This window comes from Hydra vulgaris, chromosome 03, assembly GCF_038396675.1.
Source record: "Hydra vulgaris chromosome 03, alternate assembly HydraT2T_AEP".
Lineage (NCBI taxonomy): Eukaryota > Metazoa > Cnidaria > Hydrozoa > Anthoathecata > Hydridae > Hydra > Hydra vulgaris.
The window spans coordinates 28,167,501-28,193,999 of record NC_088922.1 but is presented as its reverse complement, the minus strand read 5'-3'; the positions used below and the strand labels follow the sequence as shown (position 1 = coordinate 28,193,999).

The 26,499-nt window shown below is 29.4% G+C and overlaps 3 protein-coding genes across 3 annotated transcripts in view; 2 read left to right on the top strand and 1 right to left on the bottom strand.

The window, feature by feature from the left end:
* Nucleotides 1-2,925: 2,925 nt before the first annotated feature.
* Nucleotides 2,926-5,171, bottom strand: LOC136077698 (uncharacterized). The gene is made up of 2 exons (XM_065791917.1): nt 5,080-5,171; nt 2,926-4,629 (listed from the first exon to the last, which is right to left on the bottom strand). Exon 2 carries the CDS (start codon nt 4,627-4,629, stop codon nt 3,391-3,393), a length of 1,239 nt encoding a protein of 412 aa, XP_065647989.1. The 5' UTR covers nt 5,080-5,171; the 3' UTR covers nt 2,926-3,390.
* Nucleotides 5,172-7,324: 2,153 nt separating this feature from the next.
* LOC136078602 (uncharacterized) lies at nt 7,325-8,587 on the top strand. Its single transcript, XM_065794384.1, has one exon. It carries the CDS (start codon nt 7,325-7,327, stop codon nt 8,585-8,587), a length of 1,263 nt encoding a protein of 420 aa, XP_065650456.1.
* Nucleotides 8,588-16,178: 7,591 nt separating this feature from the next.
* The window catches only part of LOC100215789 (ceramide synthase 1), a 17,271-nt gene continuing 6,950 nt past the window's right edge, over nt 16,179-26,499 (top strand). The window contains exons 1-2 of the mRNA XM_065792867.1: nt 16,179-16,370; nt 24,049-24,307. Of these exons, the coding sequence (XP_065648939.1) occupies nt 24,098-24,307 (210 nt within the window). The 5' untranslated portion in view covers nt 16,179-16,370; nt 24,049-24,097. The remainder of the gene's footprint in view (nt 16,371-24,048; nt 24,308-26,499) is intronic.

Below are 26,499 nucleotides of genomic sequence, written 5' to 3'. Positions count from 1 at the left end.
GTTTAACATTGAAAAAGTAACATAAATTGTTCGAAGTAAACTAGAGTTATTAAAAGTTGAATTTAAACAATCAAAATTTAGGTGTAAACAATGATCTAGCCTAGCTACCATGATATGATAATGTTAGGCCTAAGAAAAATACTGATCCAGTCGTATTCGGAAAAATAATTATGTATGTTTTTTCATAGATTTTTCAGTGTTTTTTTTCTGAAATCTGGTACATTGCACCGGTGTTGTTCCAACACTTGTAACTTTGTTTTTGTGCTTCGTCTCTTGTTAAAGTATTTGCAAAGTCTGTGACGTATAAACGTTGCCGCTTCTTGAAAATTATTGTTGGTTTCCCACTGCTTTGGAGGCAAGTGCAACCAGGTTGTTTCAATTCTAAGTAAATTGAACAGGAGCCAGGATTTCTTGCTAATCAGATGTACCAATTTTGTTGAGGATACTAGCTGTGGGAAGATAGGAACACCTTTATCTAGTGGTTTGTCTTTTTTTGCTTTAATAAGTTGTCTGGCAATTTGTTTTTTTTTCTGAATCTGACACCAAATTTATAAAGAGCGAAAATGTGACCGTTTCTTCTGCCAGATACCACATATTGCTGTTCAATCCTGAAATTGTCGCTCCAGCTACCTCGAGGTCAATTTTCTTGAACATATGTAGATCATGCCATAACTGAAGATTATTTGATGGTGCATCGGCTGCAGAAGGGACGGCTAACAACGCTTTCACATAAAATAGGGCATTGAATGTGCAAATACAACTCAACTTCCATTTTTTCAGGATCATAATTCAGCTGATCACCAAAAAGCATACATTTTAGCACTGTATATAACAGTTGCCATCCAGCGTGCATGATGATGTGCACCAGGCTTGAGTCAGTGCACTCCACGAAGAGGCGTTTCTCCTAGAAGTATGAGCACAAGTTCTGCACATTCTCTGTAGTCATCACGAGGCATGCTGTTACCTTCTGAGGCCAAAATTTGTTGCAAGAAATGAACAACATTTTCCTTCTGTTGCTTGAGACGTCGATCAGTAATATTTAAAATTTTGAAATTCGACCGTTGTTTTATTGTATCCCAAGATTTTTTAAATTCAATGAATTCAGGGTTGTTCGGACTGGATGTTGGACCAAAAATCTGTTGCCATGCGGAACACAAAATTTTCTCCATCACATGATGAAGACAAGCAAAATATAATACTTTCTTGTTTAGCATCAATTCCAACTGCACACATGCACCATTTTTCCATCCTGAATTTGATGCATTAGTATCGAAAACAAGACCAACAATGGACTGTTCTACTTTCCACTTGACTGCAAGAGAATAGCTACTATTAGCCATTGTAGCACCAGTTCTATTCAAGATAACTGGAACCCCAAGAAGTTTACCTTCTTTATAGTTTGGCATCCCAGCCACAAGAACACCTAGCCGTTCAGCATCCTCAGAAACAAATTTTCCCATCCCAATGTAATGTTACGTACTTCGGGGAAACAAATGTACTTTCAATCTCATTGGCATTCTCTATTCAAAGCTTTTTAGCAGCCATCCTACTGCTTGTTTTTGATAAAGTCACACACTTCAAACCAGCTCCACCCTCTGCGAGTATAGCCGCCATGAAGGCCGTTCTTATACCAGCTTATAAATTCAAGCGGTCCGCCATTGTTGAAATTTTGTCACTGTTGAAAGGATTTCTTGGAAGATCCAGTGTAATTTTGTCTTCTCTGTCAAGTTTGGTTTTCTTTGTTGCAGGCTCAGCTTCCTGACATTCAAAATCTTCATCTTCACATTCGTCTGAACTACATGTAACACTAATACCCTCTTCTGATTCCATTTCTGACTCGGGGGAGTCAACACTTATCGTTTCAGGATTGTTGCTCATTGTTGCTGCCAGATTATTTTGACTTCTCAGTTCTTCAGTCATTTTTCTTGCCAATTCAATTCTCGCTCTCTGTATTTTTTGAGAAACTTTTCGTTTGTACTTTTTGTCTTCTGATTCCAAAATAACTCTTTCTTGAGATTTAACTGCTGTAAGAAATTCAACATCTTCTTTTTTTTTGCTCGTTATCACGAAGCCGGTCCGTTTCTATTTTGTTTTGAGCATCTTGGTGAACAATATAAAAGTATTTTTTCATATCTTCAACAAACAGTTTTTCCTTTGCTTCATTTAATTGACATCCTTTTTTCTTCTGGAGTGTTCTATAAATGTTATAGAGATCCAATATTTTAGCTTTAACTTTGGCTTTGCGTTGTATTGCAATTCCAGCTTTATTCCATTGATTTTGAATTTCCAATACAACTTTTTCAGCTATAGCACCATTACAACTGACATGTTTGGTTTGTTTCATCGGCCCGTCCTTCAAAAAGAAATAGAAACGCAGCACATCTCCCTTCGAAGAAATTTTTTTTGGTGATAACTCAGTTAATGGTTTTCCTAATAACCAGATGTCAATATCTTTCCTGAGGACAGGTCAATTCATGATCGTTTTTAACAGTTCCTTCAAAATTATAGTGTAATATATACACTATACAGCGCTACACAATTTCACATAGGGGAGAGTTGCCTTAATTGGAACACTTTAGGAAAAAATATTTATTAACCAAAGATGGCTTAACTATGAAAACATTTATGAATTAAATAATATAGATATACAACCCTACTATGCTTTTATTAATGATTCGACTCTATTGATCGCACCCTTATTGGATATAAACTTTGATTTTTCAAGGCACCATTTTGTTCCAGTAAAGGCAACTGGTCTCCTTGAATGGAACACATTTATTCTTTAATTAGAACAGTTCTAATATTTGAATAAATTACAGCTATAAAACTTATGGCTCAAAGGAAAAATTAATTGATTAGCTTTTTAATAAAAGATATTTAAAAGATATAATAACAAATAAAAATTACAACAAATATTTAATCCTTTTTTCGCAACTCATAAGTCTTTTTTTCTTGCAGCTTCTGCACTTGGGATGGTAGTGGTGATATGTGGTGTGCTGTGGTGGCGATGGTGATTTTATTTGATGTGCTCAATTTCATTCGGTCCATGGTGATTGAACCAAGTGCTACTTTGCTTTCCTGTGGTTTTTGCAATAGTTTGGCAGTTATTGGATTTAGTGTGAGCTTTTTTTTTGTAGATTTTTTAATTTGTTTGGAAGCTATTTGATTTAGTGTGTGCTTTTGATTTCTTGGTGTAATTTCTAGAGCACGTCTATATGGGGAGCTTGTAAGATCAGCCGCCTGAGTTGTTTGTGATCTTCTTTTTTTGTTTTTTACTTCAAGTGAAACCACTGGCAAAAGTGACAAAGTTGAAACTGAAACATGACATTTTAATTTTTTTTCACTTGATTTATCTGTAGATAGTTTTGTCATCCCATCTATACTTTTAGATTACTGAAGATTGTTTGAAGGACCAACATCAGTAAATGAAGAGGCTGTAAAATCAGAATCAGTGAATACATTTATGTCCAAAGGCCACAACCCACTAGCCTGGAATCCTTTCATAGCAATTCTCAATGATGCTGCCTGACTATATGCGTCACCAAATAATTCTGCAACTTGCCAAGTTGTTACTGGTTGAGATATATGTGACCGCATCCATTTTCGCATAGCTTCATCATAGTATGTACCAAGTGGTCCAAAGAACGCAACGTCTAATGGTTGCAGTCTGTGTGTAGTATGGGGAGGTAGTGATATCATACGCACTCCAGCATTTCGTGCTAGATATATCGCTGCCAAATTTTTTGAATGTGTAACATGACCATCAAGTATCAACAAAACTTTTGATTGTTTTAAAGGTTTAACAACTTTAATGAAATGATTGAGCCAATCTAAAAAACCTTCATTTGACATCCATCCTTTCTCTTGAGTACTAAATACAGTTCCTGGAAGTGCACCATTTGTTATTTCTGGCTTCATTCTTTTGCGTTTATATATTAACATTGGTGGAACATAAAATCCTGCTGCAGATACGCAAGCTACAGCTGTTACTGAATTTCCTCGTTCACTACTAGTCATAATTCCAACTCGTTTTTTGCCCCTTGCACTAATAATTTTTATCTGACCATCTTGTACTGTTGATAAACTAGTTTCATCCATATTATAAAGTCTGTCTGGAGTTAACTTTTCTTCCATGTATAACTTTGAAAGTAAATTAAAGAAAGATTGCACTCGCTCTTTATTAAAACCTTGTGCACATGCGATTGATGTTGATTTAGGCCCACGAAGCGACAGTTGTGGGTGCCTTTGCATAAATGCATAATACCACTTTTTTCCTGCCATTCGTGTTTGTTTGTTAAAATTATGTGTGATGTTGTTAGCTTCCGCAATATCAAATGCTAGACGACGAAGATCATCAATCCTTAATCCAAAGTACATTGATTCTAATAATAAACAGTGATCAGCTAGTTCTGTTTCAATTTCATTAGGTAAGGTGGTAAGTCGACCATGAAGTTTCACATTTGCAACAGCAACTTTGTTTTTTTCATTTATATGCCTTGACAAAGTTGCTTTTGGAATACAAAATTCATAAGCGGCTTCATTTAAGCTGATTTCTCCTTGTTTTATTGCTTCAACAGCCTTTTTCAAGTTTTCTACTTTCCATTTTCCATATTTTCGTGGTGTTTGCATCTAAAATAAAAGCAAATTACTATGAAGATACATAAGGAGAGTTTTATAATCTTATTACAGGCTTTTTTTTCATATATTTATTTGTTATTCATATATGATTAAGTTAATTATATACTCATTATATAATCATTATTTTTCATCATTTTTGTTTAGTTAATCATTAACTATATAAATCAAAATCTATATAAACTATATAAAGTTTGCAACTTTATATATTAACTTCTATATACAGTAAAAAACTTATGCTGGGTATATACTTTATGTTGTCTTACAAGTTTATCCGTTAAATAGAAATGTATAACTTTTGTAAAACTTTTACATTTTTTTTTTTACTAAAAGATGAAATGATTTGTTAATTAAAGTATACGATGTTTACAATCAACTTTATATCCTTAGACTATGACTAGACTTTAGACTATGAAAAAAATTTTGTGAAAAATCATTTCATACTTTAAAGCAAGACTAAATACCAATTCCAAAAAAGCAACAAATGTCTAACAATAATACTATGTCTATAAAAGAAACTCGCTTTAAAAAATATTATACAGTCGGACTAATGAAATTTTCTGATAATTCGGACGTCAAGTAGCGTGTTATGAGATGACATCGTTTCAATTACGGCAACTTTTGAAGTTCCATTCTGGGCAACATAGGACCATGGTGTTGTAGCAAAATATTTACATACAAGTAACAACTTACGATATAAGCTCTTAATATCACATAGACTTGAAACCCTTAAAATTTAAAATTTTAAAAATATTATCATCAAACTCAATATCGTTAAGCTTCTGTAATCGTTTAAATGCAACGATAAAATTAGATCGCAAAAATTTTTTTCTTTAAAAAAAAGTAATTTTATTCACATACGTGCAGTTTTTAAGTTTAAATACTAGAAGTTTCAAAAAATAAAGAAAATTATTTTCTTTACAAGAAAAAATATTCATGAAAGTAGAATAAGTTCCAGTTTCTAAATAAAGCTAAGTGTTCCAATTAAGGAGCAGTTCCAATTTCGGCAACTCTCCCCTAATATGTTTTAATCAAATCTGTTTGTCATATATTTTGTTTAAAAATTCTAAAATAAACAAAATGTTTTTCAAACAAACAATTCAGTCTGCTTCTGTCTGATGAGTAACTCTTGTTTAACGGTCGCGTGAGTTCTAATGACTCCATGGAAACAAATATATAAAAGTTTTGAGAGTATAATGTGACGTAAACGTGACGTAAACCAACCTGGATCAATCTTCGGTATCAGGAAATAAGGAAATTATTTTTGTGCCTGCACTTCGATATTATTTTACTACTTGTATTTAATTGATTTTCTCCTTTATACATCAAAATTTGGAACTTCTCGTTCAAACAAAGGTTACAAACTCTTGCTGTTGGGTTGTATGGTTTGCATTTTTTAACAATCTTCCATTTGACAAAATGTGTAAAGTTTTTTCCTTTTAATTTCCATACTTCTTTTGATAGCTCTGTATCATTCTTGTACCTAACTGCATTAAAAGATTTTAAGTGATTTGCATACCGAACTTTAAAAGGTGTTTCGCTAACTCCAAAATACACTTTTTCTTTATATTCCGGATTGTTTGAATGGATGGTAGCCTGATAAACAATGTTGTTGAAAAGGCAATGGTTGTTCATTGGACATTTGGCTTTGTCAATGCAGTTGCATTTCATTTTATTAATTTTTGCCTCTTTATGTAAAATGCTTTTATTGTGAGAGTTGATAATGGATTTTTTATGTTTAGCATGCAGGAATAACTTATTTTGATTGTGTTTCAATTAAATATTTTACGAAGTCTGTGGTTAAATGGAAAGTGGAGGTCGATGAGGTTCAAAAAACATTTACCTATTTTTGTAACAACATTTGCACTGAAAGGAGGATTATACCAAATTATCTTGCGTTAATGGTTGCCGTTTGTTGATTTTATACTTGGATGGTATGCAAGTTTGCAATTGTAACCCGATTTTTTCACGGCTTCTTGATAAGGAAGAATACTTTCTTTAAAAATCGGTTCACTTGATGATGTTGCTGATAATCTTAATTCAATAGTTTTAGGAATACTTTTTTTTACACTTGGTGGATGATTAGAACTAATATGTATATAATTCAGTATATTATCTGGTTTGCAATATGGCTGAAAATAACCATTGTTAAGGTTTAGCGTTAAATCGAGATAGTTAACTATTTTCAAATTACATTTAATAGAGATAAGAAGATTGTTATTTTTAAAAACTTGTACAAAATGTTTCTTTATCTTCTCCATTTCCTGAGTTCATAGAGTTTTGTATTATTTTAATACAATACTAAATCAAACGATATATATATATATATATATATATATATATATATATATATATATATATATATATATATATATATATATATATATATATATATATATATATATATTATTTTAAAACATCAAGAAATACAGTTTCTCTCAATAAAAATAATATTATTATATAAGAAATTTTCGCTGGGTTATGGATACCAGCATCATCAGCTTGTAAAATATTACAATAATTTTTAATCGTTATAGTTTATATAAATTAGTTACTATTGACGTCAGCGGTTGAATGGCTTCTTTTGATTTGAAAACTTAAAAAATGGCGTCCAAAACATAGTTTTGACATATTGGCCTTCATCAAAACTGTATTTCTTGATGTTTTAAAATAATATATAATATACAAGATGTCATCTTTCAAATTTCTAATTACAGTTAAATACAGAGCTGAAATCTACAAAAGCACTGAACAATTACAATCATTAAAAAAATCTGTTGCTAAATCGAAAAACCAATACATTTTTTTACAAAAATGCGAAAAACATAAATTTATTCCAAAGTCGTTACGAATAAACTCTCCAATAAAAAGTAAAAGAGCAGTAGGTATAATTTTTCGTTTTAGATTTGAACTCTTAATTTGCATAAAAAATGATTCAAAGAAACGATTCTTTAATCTTATGAATGATGTTAAAAAACTTCAAAACTTTCTTAAATGTAAACTTAATGAAGAAGACTATATTAAATTAGAAAAAATAACTGAAAAATCAAGGGAAAGCATGTTTATTAAATCAAAAGAACGATTAATAAAAAAGTTTAACATACTTCAAAGTGAACATGCAAATGGAAAAGATATTGCGAGAAAAACAACAAAATATAAAAAGGACGAAGTTTTAAACCTTTGCGATACCGATATTTCCATAAGTCACAATGATTTTCTAAACCTTGGTCCAAATTTTGCACCATCTTTAAAGTCGATACTATACATGGATATTATAACAACAACAGAGTCTTCTGCGTTAAAATTAGAATACAACAACAAAGTAGAAAACGCACAAAATTTAAGGAAAAATGTTTTAAGAATACTAAAAACGGAGAAAAAAATAAATAACAATCTGACAAAAGAACAGAGAATATCTTTTAGAGAAATAAAAAACGATGAAACCATTGCTTTATACCCGTTTGACAAAGGAACAGGTTTTGTAAGAATTGAACATTCTAAAGCTTTAGAAAAAATCCGTGAACAAATTGGTCCGACAAAAATTATTAGTGAAGACCCTACTGCCAGTTACGCGGCAAAAATTAGAAGATTTCTTTCAAAACTAAATAAAAAACAGCGTTTTTCTAAAGAGGAATACGAAAAAATATATCCAAGTGATCCTATCCCACCTTGGATGTATGGAGTAATAAAAGCTCATAAACCAGAAAATTCGTACCCTATGAGAATAATTATTTCTACCATTGGCACACCAAACCACGAAATATCAGAATTCTTAGTTAAGACAATACAACCAGTCTTAAATGAAAATCCGACACGATTAAAAAACTCTTTTGACTTTATAAAAAAAGCTGAAAATTGGAATGTCGCCAACAATGGTATTCAAGTGTCTTATGATGTTGTAAATTTGTACCCGTCAATTCCGTTAAAAGAAGCCAAACAATTTATCATATAAAAACTTAACAAAACTAAGTATACCTGAAATAAAGCAACTCATAGAACTTTGCTTATATCAATGTTATTTTCATTGGAACAATGAGATTCACGTAATGGAAAACTCAGGACCAATCGGACTTTCTTTCATGGTTGTTCTTGCGGAGTCTTTTCTACAATTCCATGAAAATAATGCAATTAAAATGGCTTTGACGAAAAATCCTGCACTTAATCTAAAATCATTTTTAAGATACGTTGACGATAGTCATGCAAGATTTCCTAACATCAAATAAGCAAAACAGTTTAAATCAACAACATTCTGAAATACAATACACAATTGAAGTTGAAAACAAAACAAAAACTATTTAAAGGTTTTCTCCACAGAGCTTACTCCATCTGTAGTAAATATCATTTGCAAAACGAAATAAATTTTTTTAATTGACATGTTTATTGAAAATGGGTACGATGAAAAGCTATTGAGGAATATTACACACCAATTTCATCAAAAAAGACAAAATAAAAACAAAATTCCATCAGAATGCAACAACCTTCCTGTAGTGTCTTTACCTTGGGTACCAGGCCTTTCACCGAAACTTCGAAAAATATTCCAAAAAGCAGGGTACAGAGCAGTATTTAAATCAAACCCAAATTTAAGATCTTTATTAACATCAAAAAACAAAACAAAACTACTAAGTAACAGCCAACCTGGAACCTATATAATAAAATGCAACTGCTCCAAAGTTTACATAGGTGAAACAAAAATGCAGGTAAGTACGCGGATGCATCAACATCAGAAGAGAATATATATATATATATATATATATATATATATATATATATATATATATATATATATATATATATATATATATATACATATATATATATATATATATATATATATATATATATATATATATATATATATATATATATATATTAAATATATGAACATCAATAAATACGAATTCTCTCAATACTAATTTTTTTTATTCTATCTAAGAAACTTTTGCTAGATTATTGATACTAGCATCTTCAGCTTTAATTACAAATTATTAATTAAATTAAATTACAAACAAACGATAACGTCACTTTTAAATGGCTTCTTTAAAGTTCGCTTTAATGGCTTCTTTAATATTACGTAGGTATAAAAAATATGGCGACCAGAATTGCGTTTTTACATATTGACCATCATCTAAATTTATACCTCCATTTTAGGTCCGCATATGTTGAACTGAATTTCGATTGCCACTCGAACTTTTCTTTTAAATTTTTTGGTTCTACTTTTAACGTCTTTACTTGATCCCATTTTATACAACATGAGCATTTAGTTTTATGATGCCGAATTGCAGATTGTTCTAATTTTTCTTTAAAATTTTTTTTCTTTAAACATTTTTTTGGTGTTGTTTTGTTCTTGTTGCTATTTTCGTTTTTGATTCGCCGATGTATTTTTGTTCACACTCCGATGTACTTTTGTTCACAAAGCAACCATGCCAACTATATCACTACCGTAAAAAAAGCTGGGCAGTGTTTAAGCAATAAATTTAGAATAAATTGAATTGATCTCCTCGTCAGAAGACAGAACACAGAGATTAAAGTTTATCCTCAACTGTTCTTTTTTTAAGCCCAGCGTCCTGGCAAACACTGCGTAATTTTTATAATATTAAAATAAAGGAATTGAACATGAACTGAAAAGAACTGATACAAAACATTTTAAAAGTTTTATTAAAAACTTTTATGAAATTAAGAAAAAAATTAGATTTTTTCTTTAAAAGTATTCTAGCTGTATTTTCATCATATGATGTTTATAAGCTACGGATTTAAGAACATCTATGATTAGAACGGCTTCCTTTTTCTTGAGCCAGCGATTGTGACAGATTTTGTAATGTTTGAATAGCTTTCAGACATAGAATAAATTTCAAACTTAAGTATGTTTATAGATAAATCAAAGAAAAATGTTTTGCAACAATTAACAATAAATTGAGCCAGAAAATAAGTATAATAACACAAGTTTTATTATTGAAATGTATAGTTTCCATAAAATTTAGCCAAGAAACTATACATGTCAAAATTAAGCATTTCACTATAGCGTTGAATTCTTGCACAAAATCTTTTGTATTTTGCTTATAAACAATTCGGCTGGCAAAAAAAAAAACTTTCATAAAGATTAATAGTAGTACTGTTTTTATGATGCAGAAGTTTAAGTTTATTTTAAATTAACAATTTTTTTTTTTGGTTTTTTTTTTGTATTCTTATTTTTACTTGTTTTTTTATATTTTTCCCACATTATGGTTAACTTTGGAACTTGTCTCCGAAACCGTGTTGTGTGTTTATTTGTTATTTCGACAACCAACGTGAATAATTATGCACTTCTCAACGTTGAAGTACATAAATCAGTACGACCAATTTAAAGCGCTGTTGATGTCTGTTTGCAGTTTTCATAATCATAGGATGATGGATTGATATCAATAATTCTAATGATTTTGTTATCATTGAAATACAAATTGAAATCCGTTAGTGATGCAGTCTGGTAAGTCATTGACAAAGTGCGCAAATAGCATTGGTCGAAGAACGAAGTCAGAGACGAATTCTGTTAAAATTATGTCAACGAGGTGATTACAGTATACTTTATGAGTATTTCGCAAGATATTATAAGGCAGTCTTTATGATTTACAAATCCATTTTGAGACTTTGAAATTAGTTTGTGTATTACGCAGCGTTTTATAATCTTTTCTTTTATAATTCTCTCCATGACCTTGTAAAGGGTTTAGAAGGGACTCTAGTAATAAATCACGTAGATAAGATTACTTTACAATATATTTCTTGAAGATACGACTCGTTATTTACAATAAACCCTTGTATCACGCCAAGTGAATACGCCAAGTCACACGTTGTAATATAAACGCAAGAGAGTAAAATAGCAAGAGCAAGAGCAAGAGCAAGAGGGCGAGAAAGGAGCGCTTTCTCTCTATATATATAAAAACAAGAAACCAACTGGCTGCTGCGTTAGCAAACTAACGCAACACCTTGCACGGTACAGAAATGAGAGATACTGGCCTGCAGTTACGAAGTTGTGTGTTTACCTTTTTTGAAAATAAGCGTGACATTTGATTTACGCCAGAGATTTGGGACATCACTAGTTTTGAATAAAAATCTAAATAAATTGCAATGCAAGAGTTACTACAAAAGGTTTTGCACAGTTTTTAAGACAAGTGGATGTAATCCATCCAGTTTTTTAGATTAAGTTTCGTCAAGGCAAAAAAAGTAGTTTTCCGCTATAGCAGCAAATGTAAATGAACTTTCATTGATTTTACAAGTTGATGTTGTTCTCAAAAATTGGATAGACCTGTGGTTTTATTGATAAAAGCTCAATAAAAATAATTTTTAATTGTGGCGCTTGTAACTTTATAGTCTGTTTTGATATTGCCACCGCTGGCAACATCAAAACAGACTACAAAATATTTATTTTGATCTTGCATTTTTACGTGTGAGTTAAGATGTTATAGGAAATCCATGAAACTGCTTAGAAGTTATTGTTCAAAATGAAAAATGATGGCAATGACCATTTTAGCCACATGCAATAATGTTCGATGTTCATTGCGTATTTTTGCGTGAGAATCTCTACCGGTAGCAAAGCCTAAACAGTACGTTTTAATTTTACTTCATCTAAAACTTCAATGGGACCTAAAAATTTTGCTAAGCTGTAAATGAGATTGTTGTTGATGAATGTGCAATTTTACCGGTTTATTGTATATGCGAAATAACCAACTCTACAGGTTGTTTACATAGACATTGGTTAGTATAACTTCAAAAGTTATGTGTGATGAATTTTGCTTTATTCCAGACAAGCTGATGATGATTTTGGGATTTATGTGTGTTCTTGTTAAGCTCATCAACTTCACTAGACCAGGATCTGGGTAAGTGTGTCGCTATACTGATTCATTTTCAAAGTAGATTATGCTTTATTTTGGTCCACGGATGACAAGGTGAGTGTAAAGTTTTAAAGGTGAGTGTAAAGACTTTACTGTTAAAGAGTCTAACTATGATGTAGATTGCAACATCGCCTCCTCTACCATCACGGTCTGTTTTGTACAGCTGATAACCAGCTATGGCAGTGTCTAATGTATAACTAAAGCAGGTCTTAGAAAAAAAAAATTACATTCAGCCATTCAGATTGGTTGATAGAGGAAAGTTTTACTACAAGTTCAAATAGCGCTTGTCACTGTTCAGTGGCAAAGGGTAATTGACCCAGAAATGAAAGAGATTTGCAAATAGTGCCTTTAAATGTTGCAAAGTAGTCCGAAAACAATGGTTTCTGTAGCAAAATTGGTTTTGTTTTGGTTTGACTTGTGGGTCGTGTTTTAAGCGGTTGGAGTTTGCATGATGTAAGAAGACGTTTGTAATGTTGTGCGAGGGTGCTTGCTGGAGTGGCAAATACCTTTCAATGTTGCTCGCTTGACTTTTGAACATTAATGCCGCAGATTTTTCCTTTACGCTTGTGGATAAATATCCAGTTCATCAGCAGCCTGAGAATCATCGTTGAGTTTCTTTATTTCTCTCCGTATACCAATTCCTCCTGTTGTGAACGAGTTTTTTATTTTTGCGACAGGATATGCCTTAGAATTTACTAACATTGCGGTGTCTACATTTCTGAAGCACTTATGACCGAGATGCTTTTAAAGCTATGAACTGTGTTATTTTTCTTACTGGAATGAAAACTAACACAGTTCATTCCAGTAATTGACTCTGCTGTTGACTCCAAATGCATTGAAAATTTTTGTTGTTATATCGTCATAGTCTGATTTAAATAGCCCTACGGTTATAGCATTAGACGCGCGACTTTTGGTCGATTTTTGGTTTTAGTCAAAAAGATATCGATTAGCTGATGGCGTTGTTGAACTTTCTCAGCTAATTTTTCCGATTTGCCTGATAATCAATTCCGATTTGCCTGATAACCTTAGTGTGTTATTACTATTATTATTATTATTATTATTATTATTATTATTATTATTATTATTATTATTATTATTATCATTTCCTTTATAAATAAATACAACAACTAGGTATTTATGAGAATTTACAAAAATCCGCAAAAGGTTTTATTAATCAAGTTGATTTTAATTGAGAAGTTGCAGCTTACACAAGTTCCTGAAATTTCTCATTATAGGTCTAACTAAAAACAATGTTTGAAGTTGGTGATCATTCAATTGGGCAACTTTTTTATTTAATCTAAGCCAGATGTCTTCAAGTTGCTTTGAGGGTTGATTTGAACACGGGCGCTTGTTACATATAATTTCTATACGTTTCTTTATGGTCAAAATTTTTATGAATTTAGAGTAAGAGATATTGCAAAACACGGGCTAAGCGTAATCCATATGCAAAGAGGCTAAGGCAAGATAAGTACCATTATTATACCATAATAAATCAGGAGGAATGTCAAATGATGCCAAGCGATTAATAGCACACATTCTAGCTTAACATTTCTGATGGATGTTTTTGAAATGAGTGTTTAACTTAAGATCATTTTGTAATGTCACACTGAGGAGTTTGAATAAGGGTTGGGTTTCTAACTTACTGCAAGTAACAAATATTGACAAAACCTTCCATGGAGAAATCAATCGAGTTTTTGCGTCATTGACATGAATTTTAGCACTTAATGACCAAATTAGAAAGTTATTAATTTCTTTCTGCAAATTATCTGAGTCATTGCGTCCTACATGATGTAATAGTGAAGTGTCATGGGCGTACAATTTAAGAGACTTCTGGATTGGTCAAGGACCGACCGTTGACAATCTTGGCGAAGAGAAATCGTCCAAACACTACTACTCCACTTTTAATATTAGTCCATGAGACTAATACCACTAGTGGAGTTCACTGGAAATAATTACTTTTTGAGAACGGTGAAATAAATACGATTTAAACTATGCTAAGGTGGCTCTATAGTTAAAAGTGTCCGGTATATAAAAGTGTCCGGTATATAAAAGTGTCCGGTATATGTTCTATGCTAAAGTTAATGGTAATGTAAAAGTTCTATGTTAAAACAGTGTCTGGTAATTTAAATTCATTTTTAGGATAGCTAGATAAGAAATTTATCAAATGCTTTTTTGATACTAATACATCGAACATACCCACCTGATGATAAGAGATTGTTTAAGGTCCAAATAACTACCATTAGAGCGTTAGTTGTACCGCAATAAGGACCAGATACAAAAGCGAATTGAGAAGGATAAAATTTTTTCCGAAGGGAAGGAATTAACCATTGTTTGATTGTAATCTTTTGTATTTTTGTTAACTCCCTTACTTATATCTTTTAATTGTTTAACTGTTATCTTTGTTTAACCCTTTACTTTCTCTTTCTTTTGAGAATTAATAAAAGTTCTTATTTTTCTATCAAAAAAGTTCTTTGTGAAAGTTTAAACTTTTTACAATACAATTCAGTTTCAAGCGACTTAATTCATTTTACCGTTGTTATAAATATCTTTTCTGTCTTTATCTGTCATTTTAGTTTAGTCCACTTATAATGCTTATATTGTTTATTGTTTTTTTGTTGTTTCTCTCTTTCTTTCTTGCATACTAAAAACATCTCTTTCATTCATTGCAGTTGTTCTATTACTATCAATTTTTTAGACGTTTCAAAGTTTTTTAAAGCTAAAAAATTTTTATTCAAAAAAGCCTTAACTGAGACTTTTAAAGATTAAAAAACGCGTCTGCTTACCACGTTTGAAAAAAGATATAGAAGTACGCGAACAAATTCAACGCCGCGCCATTTCTCGGACATCTTATTACATTATGAAATCTAAAATACCTCATTTAACAATACTTGAAATAAGACGCGGTAGAACTGATTTAATCCGAATGTTTAAATTTTTAAAGGAGTATTTATTTTTAGAAATTTAAATCTAGATAAGTTTCAAAATTGCAATAAAGGTGTAAAAAATTGAAAAGGTAAGGACTATAAAAGTGGGGTATAGTTCCTTTCTTCACTTAGTTCCTTTCTTAACAACTTACGGCGCAAACTTATAATAAATAAGCAAACATGCTATACTATAAAACAAGTTTTTTTTTTATTTTTTTTTTTACATAATTTGCTTTAGGCATATTTGATATTGTATCTAAAAATGTAAATCCTGATGGTACAAATGGCATTTTGAAAGCTATTTAATTTTGGAACGTCTTTTGTAAGTATTTTTTATACAAAATAACCAAATTTATTTACCTGATGTTCTTAGTGAACTTTTAAAACTGACTAACGGATTAACAAAAATGATTTCTTGGTAAATAAGCATCCAAGTTGAATATTCTAAAGCAAAAAATGAGATTTTGAAATTTTCATTTTTGGGATTTTTGCAAACAATGATCCACTGTGCAACGGCTAGCGCTCTTGTAAATTTCCATTTTTACATCTTTTTCTTCTTTTTGAATTGCACCCCATTGCACATTGCGCCATTTACTGTTCTGAAAAAGAATAAAGAATCTGAATGATTCATGCGTCTGTGGTCGTCTAAGCAAAGTTTTCCATCCAACTTCAAACTATTAATAACAATTAACAAGGTTGAAACTGCCCATTTTAATTCAAAAATTGTCATTGAGGCGCTTTCTACGCTAACGATGTTATAACCGAAAATAAACCAAGTTGCAATTAAGGGCTGTACTATTATGAAAATTATTATATAGTTCTGCTTTTCATATCAGACAAATATTTTGGCATTATGTAGAAGACTAAAATGTTTGTTATACGGAACGATTTTATCAACAAAAAGTTTGTTTAGGAAGTTTTTTAGGAAATTGAATGAAAATAATCAAAGGTTAATCACACTTAACGTTATAGCCATTACATAATTTTATGACATATTTCCTTTGACGTTGTTACATTATAGTCTACATTTAATCTCGATTTATTAAAAGTAACAGTAATAAGGATGAATTCGATGCTATTTTTGAATAAATGTAATTAGGACTATTTTTATTATAATATTCCAACTTAGCTGGTAAGATGTAATATTCTAACCATATTTTTGCCAATATAATGTTACCAAATTTAACATTATCAGATATTTTCGTATCATTTTACTTAAAATAATTACTGATTAGAATAAAAAGAAATATTTTTATAATTGTTGCAAATGTTGATTTTAATATATATTTATTTCAGTGGTTTCGACTTAGAGCTAGGTTTACTTGAGTTGGATTTGTATAATTACTGGAACTATAAAAAAAATAAAATTTAAAAAAAAAATTTTAATCAAGCGACTTATATGTTTGCTTAAAGTTAGTATACTAAAAATTTTAAATTAATACACCTTAATGTGCATGTCTATATAAATGTTTTAGTGCATAAATCATTTTTTGTGTTTTGATAAGTTCCTCTTTATATATTCAAACAAAAGTTTGTTGCTGATGCATTTTCATTCATTCAAAAATTAATTTTGCAAGGTCAGGGTGATACTTCCATTCCAGGGTCAAAGTTTGAGACTGTTATACAAAAAATAAAAATGTTGACAAAATCATATACTTAATAATTAAGAGAAAAAACAAATTTATTGTTAAAATAAATTTAAATAAAAAAATGAGTTAAAAATAAAGAAAACTCACATAAGTTTTATCAAATAACTACTCATAGATTAGGGTTGCCAGACGTCCTACTTTTACAGAGAAGAATACAGCGCCAAGCCTGTAAAAACAAATTTTTGTATTGTATTCTCCTTTGTAAAGCTGGACATCTGGCAATCCTAACATAAATTATATTTTTGGAAGGCATTTAAAAAAACAATTTTTTTATTCTTTCTTGTGATATATTGTCCTAATTATATTTCAAGATGCTGTCTTCTTTTAATGATAGGCACTTATTGTAGGCTATTATATATTTTGTCTCAGGGCTGGATAAAGTGGGTTTTTTTGCGTTTTGGGTTTTTAGGGTTTTTTAAAAAACCCAATGAAATAGAATTTCTGGATTCTTTTGGATTTTTTGTTTTTACAATTTAAGTTTTGAAAACTATTATTATAACATTGACATTTTTTGCTAAAATTTTAATATCATTAACAATTTCGTTATGGTATTCATTGAATTTTTTTGAAATATCCATATTATGATCGTCATGCAGTCATTAATATTTCATTTTTTCATTTTGATAATCTAGCATTTAAAAATAAAATCCAAAAAACCCAAAAATCCACTTTCTGAAATAATAAAAAGTAGGTTTTTTCCAGCTCTGGTTTATCTCATAGTAGTCAAGGGTAAATGCAGTGTTTTTGATGTTTGAGATGAAGCAAACTCTATTAGTATAAACTATATTTTTATACTAATGTCAAATAAAGATGCTTGGCAAAAAAAGTTGTGACTGGAGTCTGGGAACAAAGAAGCCCTAAATTTTGGGAACTGCCCTAAACTTGAAAGCAATAAGTTGATAAAATATTTTTTTTACTAATCTCAACTAAATTTATATTCATCGATATATTTTATATCAATTTGTTGCTCTCGCTGTTTGGGCTCAAACATCAAAAAAGCTCCACCCACCCCTGGTAATTTATTAAAATTAAGATTAATCTTTCTTGAGGCAAAATTATTTTCTTCAAAATTTTTCCTCAGCTTTTTATTTAAAGTAACCTCTGCATTGTTTTGAATTATGTATAGGATTGTTGTGCTGGTTATAAATCTAGTACTATATAGTTACAAACCAGATTGAACTGCATTTGTTTTTTCTCTTCATTTGAAGAAAAAAATTAAAATAATTTAAAATGTTGTTCATTGTTTATAAATATTTATTAAAAGTGATACTTTAGTATGAATAGTACTTAAAATTTACTAAATAATTTTTTTTTTTGCTTTAGACCTTAAGAGCATACGAAAAACGTTTTGCTAATATGCAAACGGCATAAAATGTTAAAATATTTATCTTAATAATTAACAATTTGAATTAAAAAAATATTTGGTTTTCCACAAATATTATGTCTAGAATAATTTTATCATTGATTAAAATCATTGAATGGAGATTAAGAATAAAATAATCTGGAGGTTACAGTTAGCAATTAAGATTTATCCTGAAACTTAATTAAATGTGAATTATTTCAATTATAATTTAATTAATTGCCATTAAAAATTATGATTATATAAAGTTTGGCGCTATAAGATTATATTATGAAACTTGGAATTTATTGACGAATGTAGTTCTAGTTAAGAATTGTTAAAAAAAATTTTATGAACTTGTTGCTCTCAGGTTTGGGGCAGGGGTGGCATAAACTTTGGGTTGTTTTTGTTTCCAGGGTCCAATCTTTCAATTTTTTGCAAAACATCCTTACTTTACGTAAGTATAAATACATAGATATTTGGGGTTTGTTCGTTGGTTGGAAGTTAGTTATATTAAAAACCAAAAAATGCTGTATCCTTCTCTGCTCATATATATATGTGTGTGTGTGTGTGTGTGTGTGTGTGTGTGTGTGTGTGTGTGTGTGTGTGTGTGTGTGTGTGTGTGTGTGTGTGTGTGTGTGTGTGTGTGTGTGTGTGTGTGTATTCTTATATGCATTGTTTATCTATTTTTAATTTAATTTTGAAAAGCTATATTCTTTCATAAAGATTTAAAAGCTTTTAACACTCGGAAAGTTATTTTTGTCTTTTTTAAATAAAATGTGGTTGGTTGTGGTTGGTTGGTTTTTCAAAAATCATTATCAATCTAATGAACTCATTATTTGTAAAGAATGAAAAAAAAGGAATACTTCCAAGAAAAACTCACCTGCATTTTTTTAAAGGTGTATCTTTATCCCATCAGACAGGTTTCAAAAATGATCCGGGAAAGCCAATGTTTAGCACTTATTTTAACATTTGTAACTCTAATATATACAACCCTCGGAATTAGGAAAAATGAGGTCAGCAATAATTTGCTGACCTCAATCTTTTTGAGGTCGGCATCAGTTCGGCAAAAACTATTTGATACAAAGATCTAACCATAAAACATAGAAACGAGGTCGGCAAAAAATTGCTTAAACACTTTCAGGTTGGCAGTTAGGTCGGCATTGCTGAATGCCGACCTAACTGTATATATATATATATATATATATATATATATATATATATATATATATATATATATATATATATATATATATATATATATATATATATATAGGATTATTTCATATGAAATCACCTAATTTTTCAAAAGTGCTTCAGGGTACAGCCTCAAATTTGCTTCAAATTTTGACCACCCACAGCTTTTATGAAAAAAACACAATCCCGAAAATTTCAGCTTGATTGACCAAACCGTTCAAAAGTTTTAATTGAATTAATATTGACCAAAATTGGAAAAATTTGAGTATCTGGAGCTTACAGTAGATTTTTTTGATTTTTACCAGATCATAACTTTTTAAATAAAATAGATGATCACCTGAAATTTTTTTAGGGTAATAGTTTTTCACCAAAATTATCTATTTTTGTAAGTGTTTTTGACTGATTTTAAACAGTTTTTGAGTTCTTGTACTTCAAAGTTGCTAAATAACACAATATTAGAAAAAATTTTGGAAACTTTAATGTGCTACAGTCCAATACCAACAGACAAGCTGTGCCAATTTTTTGTTGCTTTTGTGTACTTAGAGTAACCACTTGTGGAAAAAATTAAAGTTATGTGTTTAAAAGTTATTTTAGCACTTGCAGCAGCCTGTTAAAATTTCACTTTTTTTAAAAAATATGATAAATTACATTAACTTTGTAGGCAGAAAAAGTTGCGTAGGCAGTTAAAATAAATTATGAAACTTTTTACTGGCAAAGTTCTATATATAGACAATCACCAAAAAAAAATTAAAGACCCATACTCTATCTTATGACATGATTTTAGCATTTTGAGTGCAATGCTTTTTTAGTTTAAAAAGATACCAATAAACGCAAGTTATATTATACTTCAAAAAAATAAAAAATGCTGAAAGAAGAAGTGTATATACGTATGAAACACAAGTACACTACTTTCTTTATATCTGATTTAATTAACTCATAGTATTTTCATAATCATTATTAGCAAGTTTGTAGTCACAAGCGTTTCTACCCTTAATGGATGGGTCACTTATTTGACACATAACTTTGTCAAATGAAACCCAACATTGACTTGATCGTGCATCATTAGTCCATTTTAAATTTAATTTGTTTCTATGTATGAATTTTACATTACCATCTTGGTTTACACTACAAATCTCAAGTACAAGCCCTATATACCATTCATCATCGTAAAAGCATGCAATGTATTTACCAGGTTGAAAGTTTAAAGGATCTTTTTTTGCCAAGTTAATATTTTTCAGCAAATAGGTATCATAGACAGTATCACTAAATATTCTCCATAAAAATAATTTCTCTCCACTTAGTAAAAACTGTGATAGCTTCTTAAGCCTGGGACTGTGCTCATCTCTTCATATCATTTCTTTAGGCTTAAATAAGTTTCATTATTATTGATATTATCACTTGGAATGTAAAATAATTAAACACCTTTAATGTTTTTTTCAGCCCATGTAAACAGTTCATTTTGTGTGAGAAATTGATGCTCGTAGACTTGCTTTTGCTGCTTCTCTTTTTATAGTTTCTCCTATTCCATCACATAGACTTTTGCCATGGGATGTAGCAAAGAAGTGGTGCTCAGCATTTATATTGTGATCTTCAAGATGGTACATGTGTTGATTTAATGTTCTTTTAGCCTCTGATAAGTGCGAGGATTGCGCTTCTTTGATAAAGTGGTGGTGACAAAGATCATACATAGTTTCACTTAGAGTTTCAATAAACTCAATAATGCTTGTTTGGACACCCATTATTTGTATACAATATGATCATCAAAATCAAAATTATTATTTTCAAAGACATTTTCCAAGTAAGTCTTTAAATTTACTTTACCAGGGGAATTGGAACATAGATGGAATATGCAGCTTCGACTATATATATTACAAACACATACTTTCATCAAATCTTTGTAATATATTAAATGGCCCTTTGGTAAAGCAGCGCACATCAACTTACTTTTTTGATGATAAAAACATACGCAAACTGAGCTACTTCGACTACTGTCAACTGTAATGCAACACTTTGGTCTTAGTTCACAGAACTTGCTGAATCCAACTTTGTGTTAAGGGTATAACTTCATAAGCTCAAGAAAAAGTTCCTTTAATTGAACTAATATTAAACGTTTTTGTTTATGAACTTTTACATTACTTATACGCACAGAAACAAAGTCTTTTTTTCCTGGACATTGTCTTGTGAACTCTTTGGGTTCATAAATTTCAATGACTTTTTGTTTTACAATATCTTCCTAAGGCTGTCCTATTTTAGCCTTAGGTTTAGCAAGTATTCCTTTTTCATTTTTTCAACTTTTGAGCTTTTTTAAAGATGAAAATGTTCTAAAAAGTTTTGCAAGTTTTTTCAATTTACCAACTATCAGAAGTTAGTGTTAGTAGTTGAACTTTTTCTTCCTTCAAGCTTATTTTCATTTTATTTTTTATTGCATCTAACAGTTGGTCTAAATCATTACAGTTAATACATTTTTGCTCTTTTTCTGATTTAACTTTTGGGTCTATATTCAATGCTGACACTAGGTTTGTCATACTTGTTGCAAATTTTTTAGCTTTTTGCTTTCCATATCCTAATTTTTCCCGTCTTCTTACATTTTTGAGTGGAGATATTTCCAATAAAGACACGCTCTTATTAAGAATTGTCTTATCAAGGTCTCAACAACTCAAATCTTCTTCAGCAGCTTCATCTTAACTACTTTCTGTAATTTTTTGTATACTTTCTGTAATTAAGTTTGAACTCATTCATACAGTTAGTAAAAACTTTTTTGACCAGGTTTGATCTTAAGTTGATTTGCTATTGATATGTTAACTTTACACAATCCCTTGATAATTTTTTTTTGTGGGTTTTAAATGGATCACAACAGTATTTTTGAAGTGCTTCATATCTAGAAATATAGGCTTTTTAATGGTGAATACATATCTCCTCATTTGGTTCGAAAGTGTATTCTATCCTTTGCATTAAAACTTCAATATCAGTATCTTTTAGTCTTATTTATCCTACCATTCTAAAATATGACATTTTATCACAATATTTATTTAAAACTCTTCCCACACAACATTTCTCTGACATTTTTTACTAATCTAAAAATATTAAAGTTAAACATGTAGCATTATCTAAAAATAAACTTTTTTATATTTTTCCAGTAATAAAATCGTAAAAATGAAATCTCAAATCTCAAAAACTGTCTAAAATGCAACCAATAAACTATTTCTACATATAACTATTTCTGCATACACAAAACTTTTACTTTTGGTTCTTGCAATATTAAAAACTAAAATAATAAAATCCAGAAAATACGGCGCAAATTTAGATTTTAATACAAAGTCTTGAAGAAATAGAAGAATTTTACACTCAAATTATAACCATGTGGAAATATCATTATAATTATATTATATGCATAAAGTTTAACAAATATGTGTTATAAAATCACATCAAATAAATTAGGTTAAGAAACTGATAATTTTATTTTATGAAAAACTGATTATATTTATATAGGGAAAAATAAAATATACACTTAAGTCAAAGGGCTACAATCATGTGATAAGATAGAGTATAGGTCTTTAATTTTTTTTTGGTGATTGTCTATATATAGAACTTTGTCAATAAAAAGTTTCATAATTTATTTTAACTGCCTACGCAACTTTCTCTGCCAACAAAGTTAATGTAATTTATCGTATTTTTTAAAAAAAGTGAAATTTTAACAGGCTGCTGCAAGTGCTAAAATAACTTTTAACACATAACTTTAATTTTTTCCACAAGTGGTTACTCTAAGTACACAAAAGCAACAAAAAATTGGCACAGCTTGTCTGTTGGTATTGGACTGTAGCACATTAAAGTTTCCAAAATTTTTTCTAATATTGTGTTATTTAGCAACTTTGAAGTACAAGAACTCAAAAACTGTTTAAAATCAGTCAAAAACACTTACAAAAATAGATAATTTTGGTGAAAAACTATTACCCTAAAAAAATTTCAGGTGATCATCTATTTTATTTAAAGAGTTATGATCTGGTAAAAATCAAAAAAATCTACTGTAAGCTCCAGATACGCAAATTTTTCCAATTTTGGTCAATATTATTCAATTAAAACTTTTGAACGGCTTGGTCAATCAAGCTGAAATTTTCGGGATTGTGTTTTTTTCATAAAAGCTGTGGATGGTTAAAATTTGAAGCAAATTTGAGGTGGTACCCTGGGGACCATTAAGTGATTTGATATGGAATGACCCTATATATATATATATATATATATATATATATATATATATATACATACATACATACATACATACATACATACATACATACATACATACATACATACATACATACATACATACATACATACATACATACATACATACATATAATTTGGATTTGTGAGGTTACAGTTATATATTTAAGTTCACAATATTTGGTTAAAAAATTAATATTTTTATAATTGAATTTTTTTAGAGATATACAAAGTGTCCAGGAAGTTGTTTATCAAATCGGAATTACTATCATGTCAGATTCAAGTGAAATGTTTTCACTCTCTATTAATGAGTTACAAAAAAGATGGCTTGAAATTGGACCTTTTAACAAAATTTTGCCCACTTTTTTTGCAGAAGTAGTTGAAACTAATCATATATTGTTTGAGGAAGTTGCAATTGTTGTTGCTATTACACTTGCATTTACAATTCATAGATATTTTCTTACTACTTTATTCTTGAAAGTATGTTAATTAGTTTTATGTTATGTATCATATCTTACCTTTTTTCAATAATTTTTTTCTTTTCAAATATTGGATTGAATTAAAATTATAATTTTTTTATGTGATAAAAAGTCTGAATGAAAAGTTTAATATAATAATATTTTTAATTAATAAATTATTTATTAAAATAAAATAAATTTTAAAATTAAGTTACTTAAGTTTGTTAATAAGTCCAAATCTTTTAAACCCCAAAATTCTATCCTCTAACTTTGTTTGAGAGTTTTTTTCTCTCCATTACCTATCATTTCTGTCAGTACCAATGTGAGATAGATAAGCCACTGTCAAAAAATAAAAAATAAAAATTTGCATTTAAAATTCATTTTTTAGTTAATATTAGAAACCCTATTTTTATATTTCTATTGTAAAGATTAAAAATTGACTATATTTATAACACACAAAGTCGAACATATTAATTATTTATAACTTAATGTTACATAGCTATGACTTATAAATTGTATAAGTCCTTTATGCTTCAATAATCATTTGAAGAAAAAAAAATTTATTTATTATAATAGATAAAAATGATTCTGACAGTGTGCTTTGCATAAACTGGTTTGGCGCTGAAAAATTTTCTATCAACTTGGCTTCAAAACACTTTTTTTTTTTGATGTTCTCTGCTATTATTCCAAACTAATCAACTAGATCCTAAATTGATGACTATTTACCCAGGGATACAAAGTCCCAAAAATTTCTCAAGCATAAAATTACCATTTGATTTTTTTATATTATTATAAATAAAGTTTGCAATAAATAAATTGTATAGGCATAAAATTTATGTCAACCTGATTATAGAAAAAGTTGTTAATATCAGAGTTTGTATAACTAAAAAGAAACATTTAATGTTAATTTTCATTCCCCATTTTTGAGATTATATGAAAAGAGCTTCAATATTGTTTTATAATTCTTGCTGAGATTAAATATTTTCAAGAGAGTGAAAGGTTTTGGTATCGTCAGCAAAAAGTGAAGCTTTAGGTTTGATTGTGTCAGGTGTTAACATATATAATAAAAAGTAGCACTGATAGAGCCTTGAGGAACCTTTGACGACTTTTAATGATTACCCCATTTGGGTAAGTATCATTTACAACAGCTCTAGTTATATTTTTCTAGAAAAAAAATTTTCCGACATAAAATTGATCCATTTATGCCAGAGTTTAAACTATTTATGCTGTTTATTTATTTGCAAGTTTGGAAATAAGAAACTTTGATTTTAGTCTCTGGTGTCCAGGAGCTCTAAAAATGTTGAGAGGATTATGGACTGTATTAGGAAAATAAATACATAAAATGTTTTGAAATCTATTAGTTTTTTAGCTCATAATATTTGTAAAGCTCCTGGACACTAAATATCAATGTAAATATTGGTTTTGTAGCTTATGGATGTTGGGGAATTGAATCAAAAAGTGATTCACTAATATAAAAACCTGCTTCTTGTATAAGAAATTTTTTATATAAATGTGACACACTAATATAAAAACATGATAAGGATGTAAAAAATATTCAAGATATCTTTAGTTGATTTTGGTTATGTCCAAAATCAAATAAAGTTATCTTGATTGAATTGAAACCAGAATCTATTTTGGGACTTCTCATCCCCATTACTTCTCTTTTAATATTTTATAAAAACAAATTTGAAATATTATCCCTTTTCTATAGATATGTATCCTATTTAAGACATTTTCAGTGAACTAATCAAATAAAAATATATTGAGTGTTTTTTACATATTTATCATGTATTTATGTAGTGTGTCACATTTATATAAAAAAAATTTTAAATAAATGTGACACGTTTTGATATTAGTATCACTTTTTGGTTTTATTTCCCTGCATCATTTTTATGAAATAAACAGTTAATGTGTGTTGACTTTTTTTTACCAAAGTATTTGTGGAAGCTTCAAAAACATAACTCTTACTTTATACTTTCACATGCCATATCATTAAAGCCTGTCAGTAAATACTGTTAACTTATTTTTATTGACTTGAGAATTATTTAAAGCAATGAATATAATAAAGTTGATTAATTTATTAAGTTTTGAATTATTTAAAATTTATTAAATTATTTAAAATTTATTAAATTATTTAAAATTTATTAAATTATTTAAAATTTATTAAATTATTTAAAATTTATTAAATTATTTAAAATTTATTAAATTATTTAA

Excerpts from the sequence above, each read along its gene's own strand:
- LOC136077698 (XM_065791917.1), bottom strand. The coding sequence starts at position 4,629 with ATGCAAACACCACGAAAATATGGAAAATGGAAAGTAGAAAACTTGAAA.
- LOC136078602 (XM_065794384.1), top strand. The coding sequence starts at position 7,325 with ATGTCATCTTTCAAATTTCTAATTACAGTTAAATACAGAGCTGAAATC.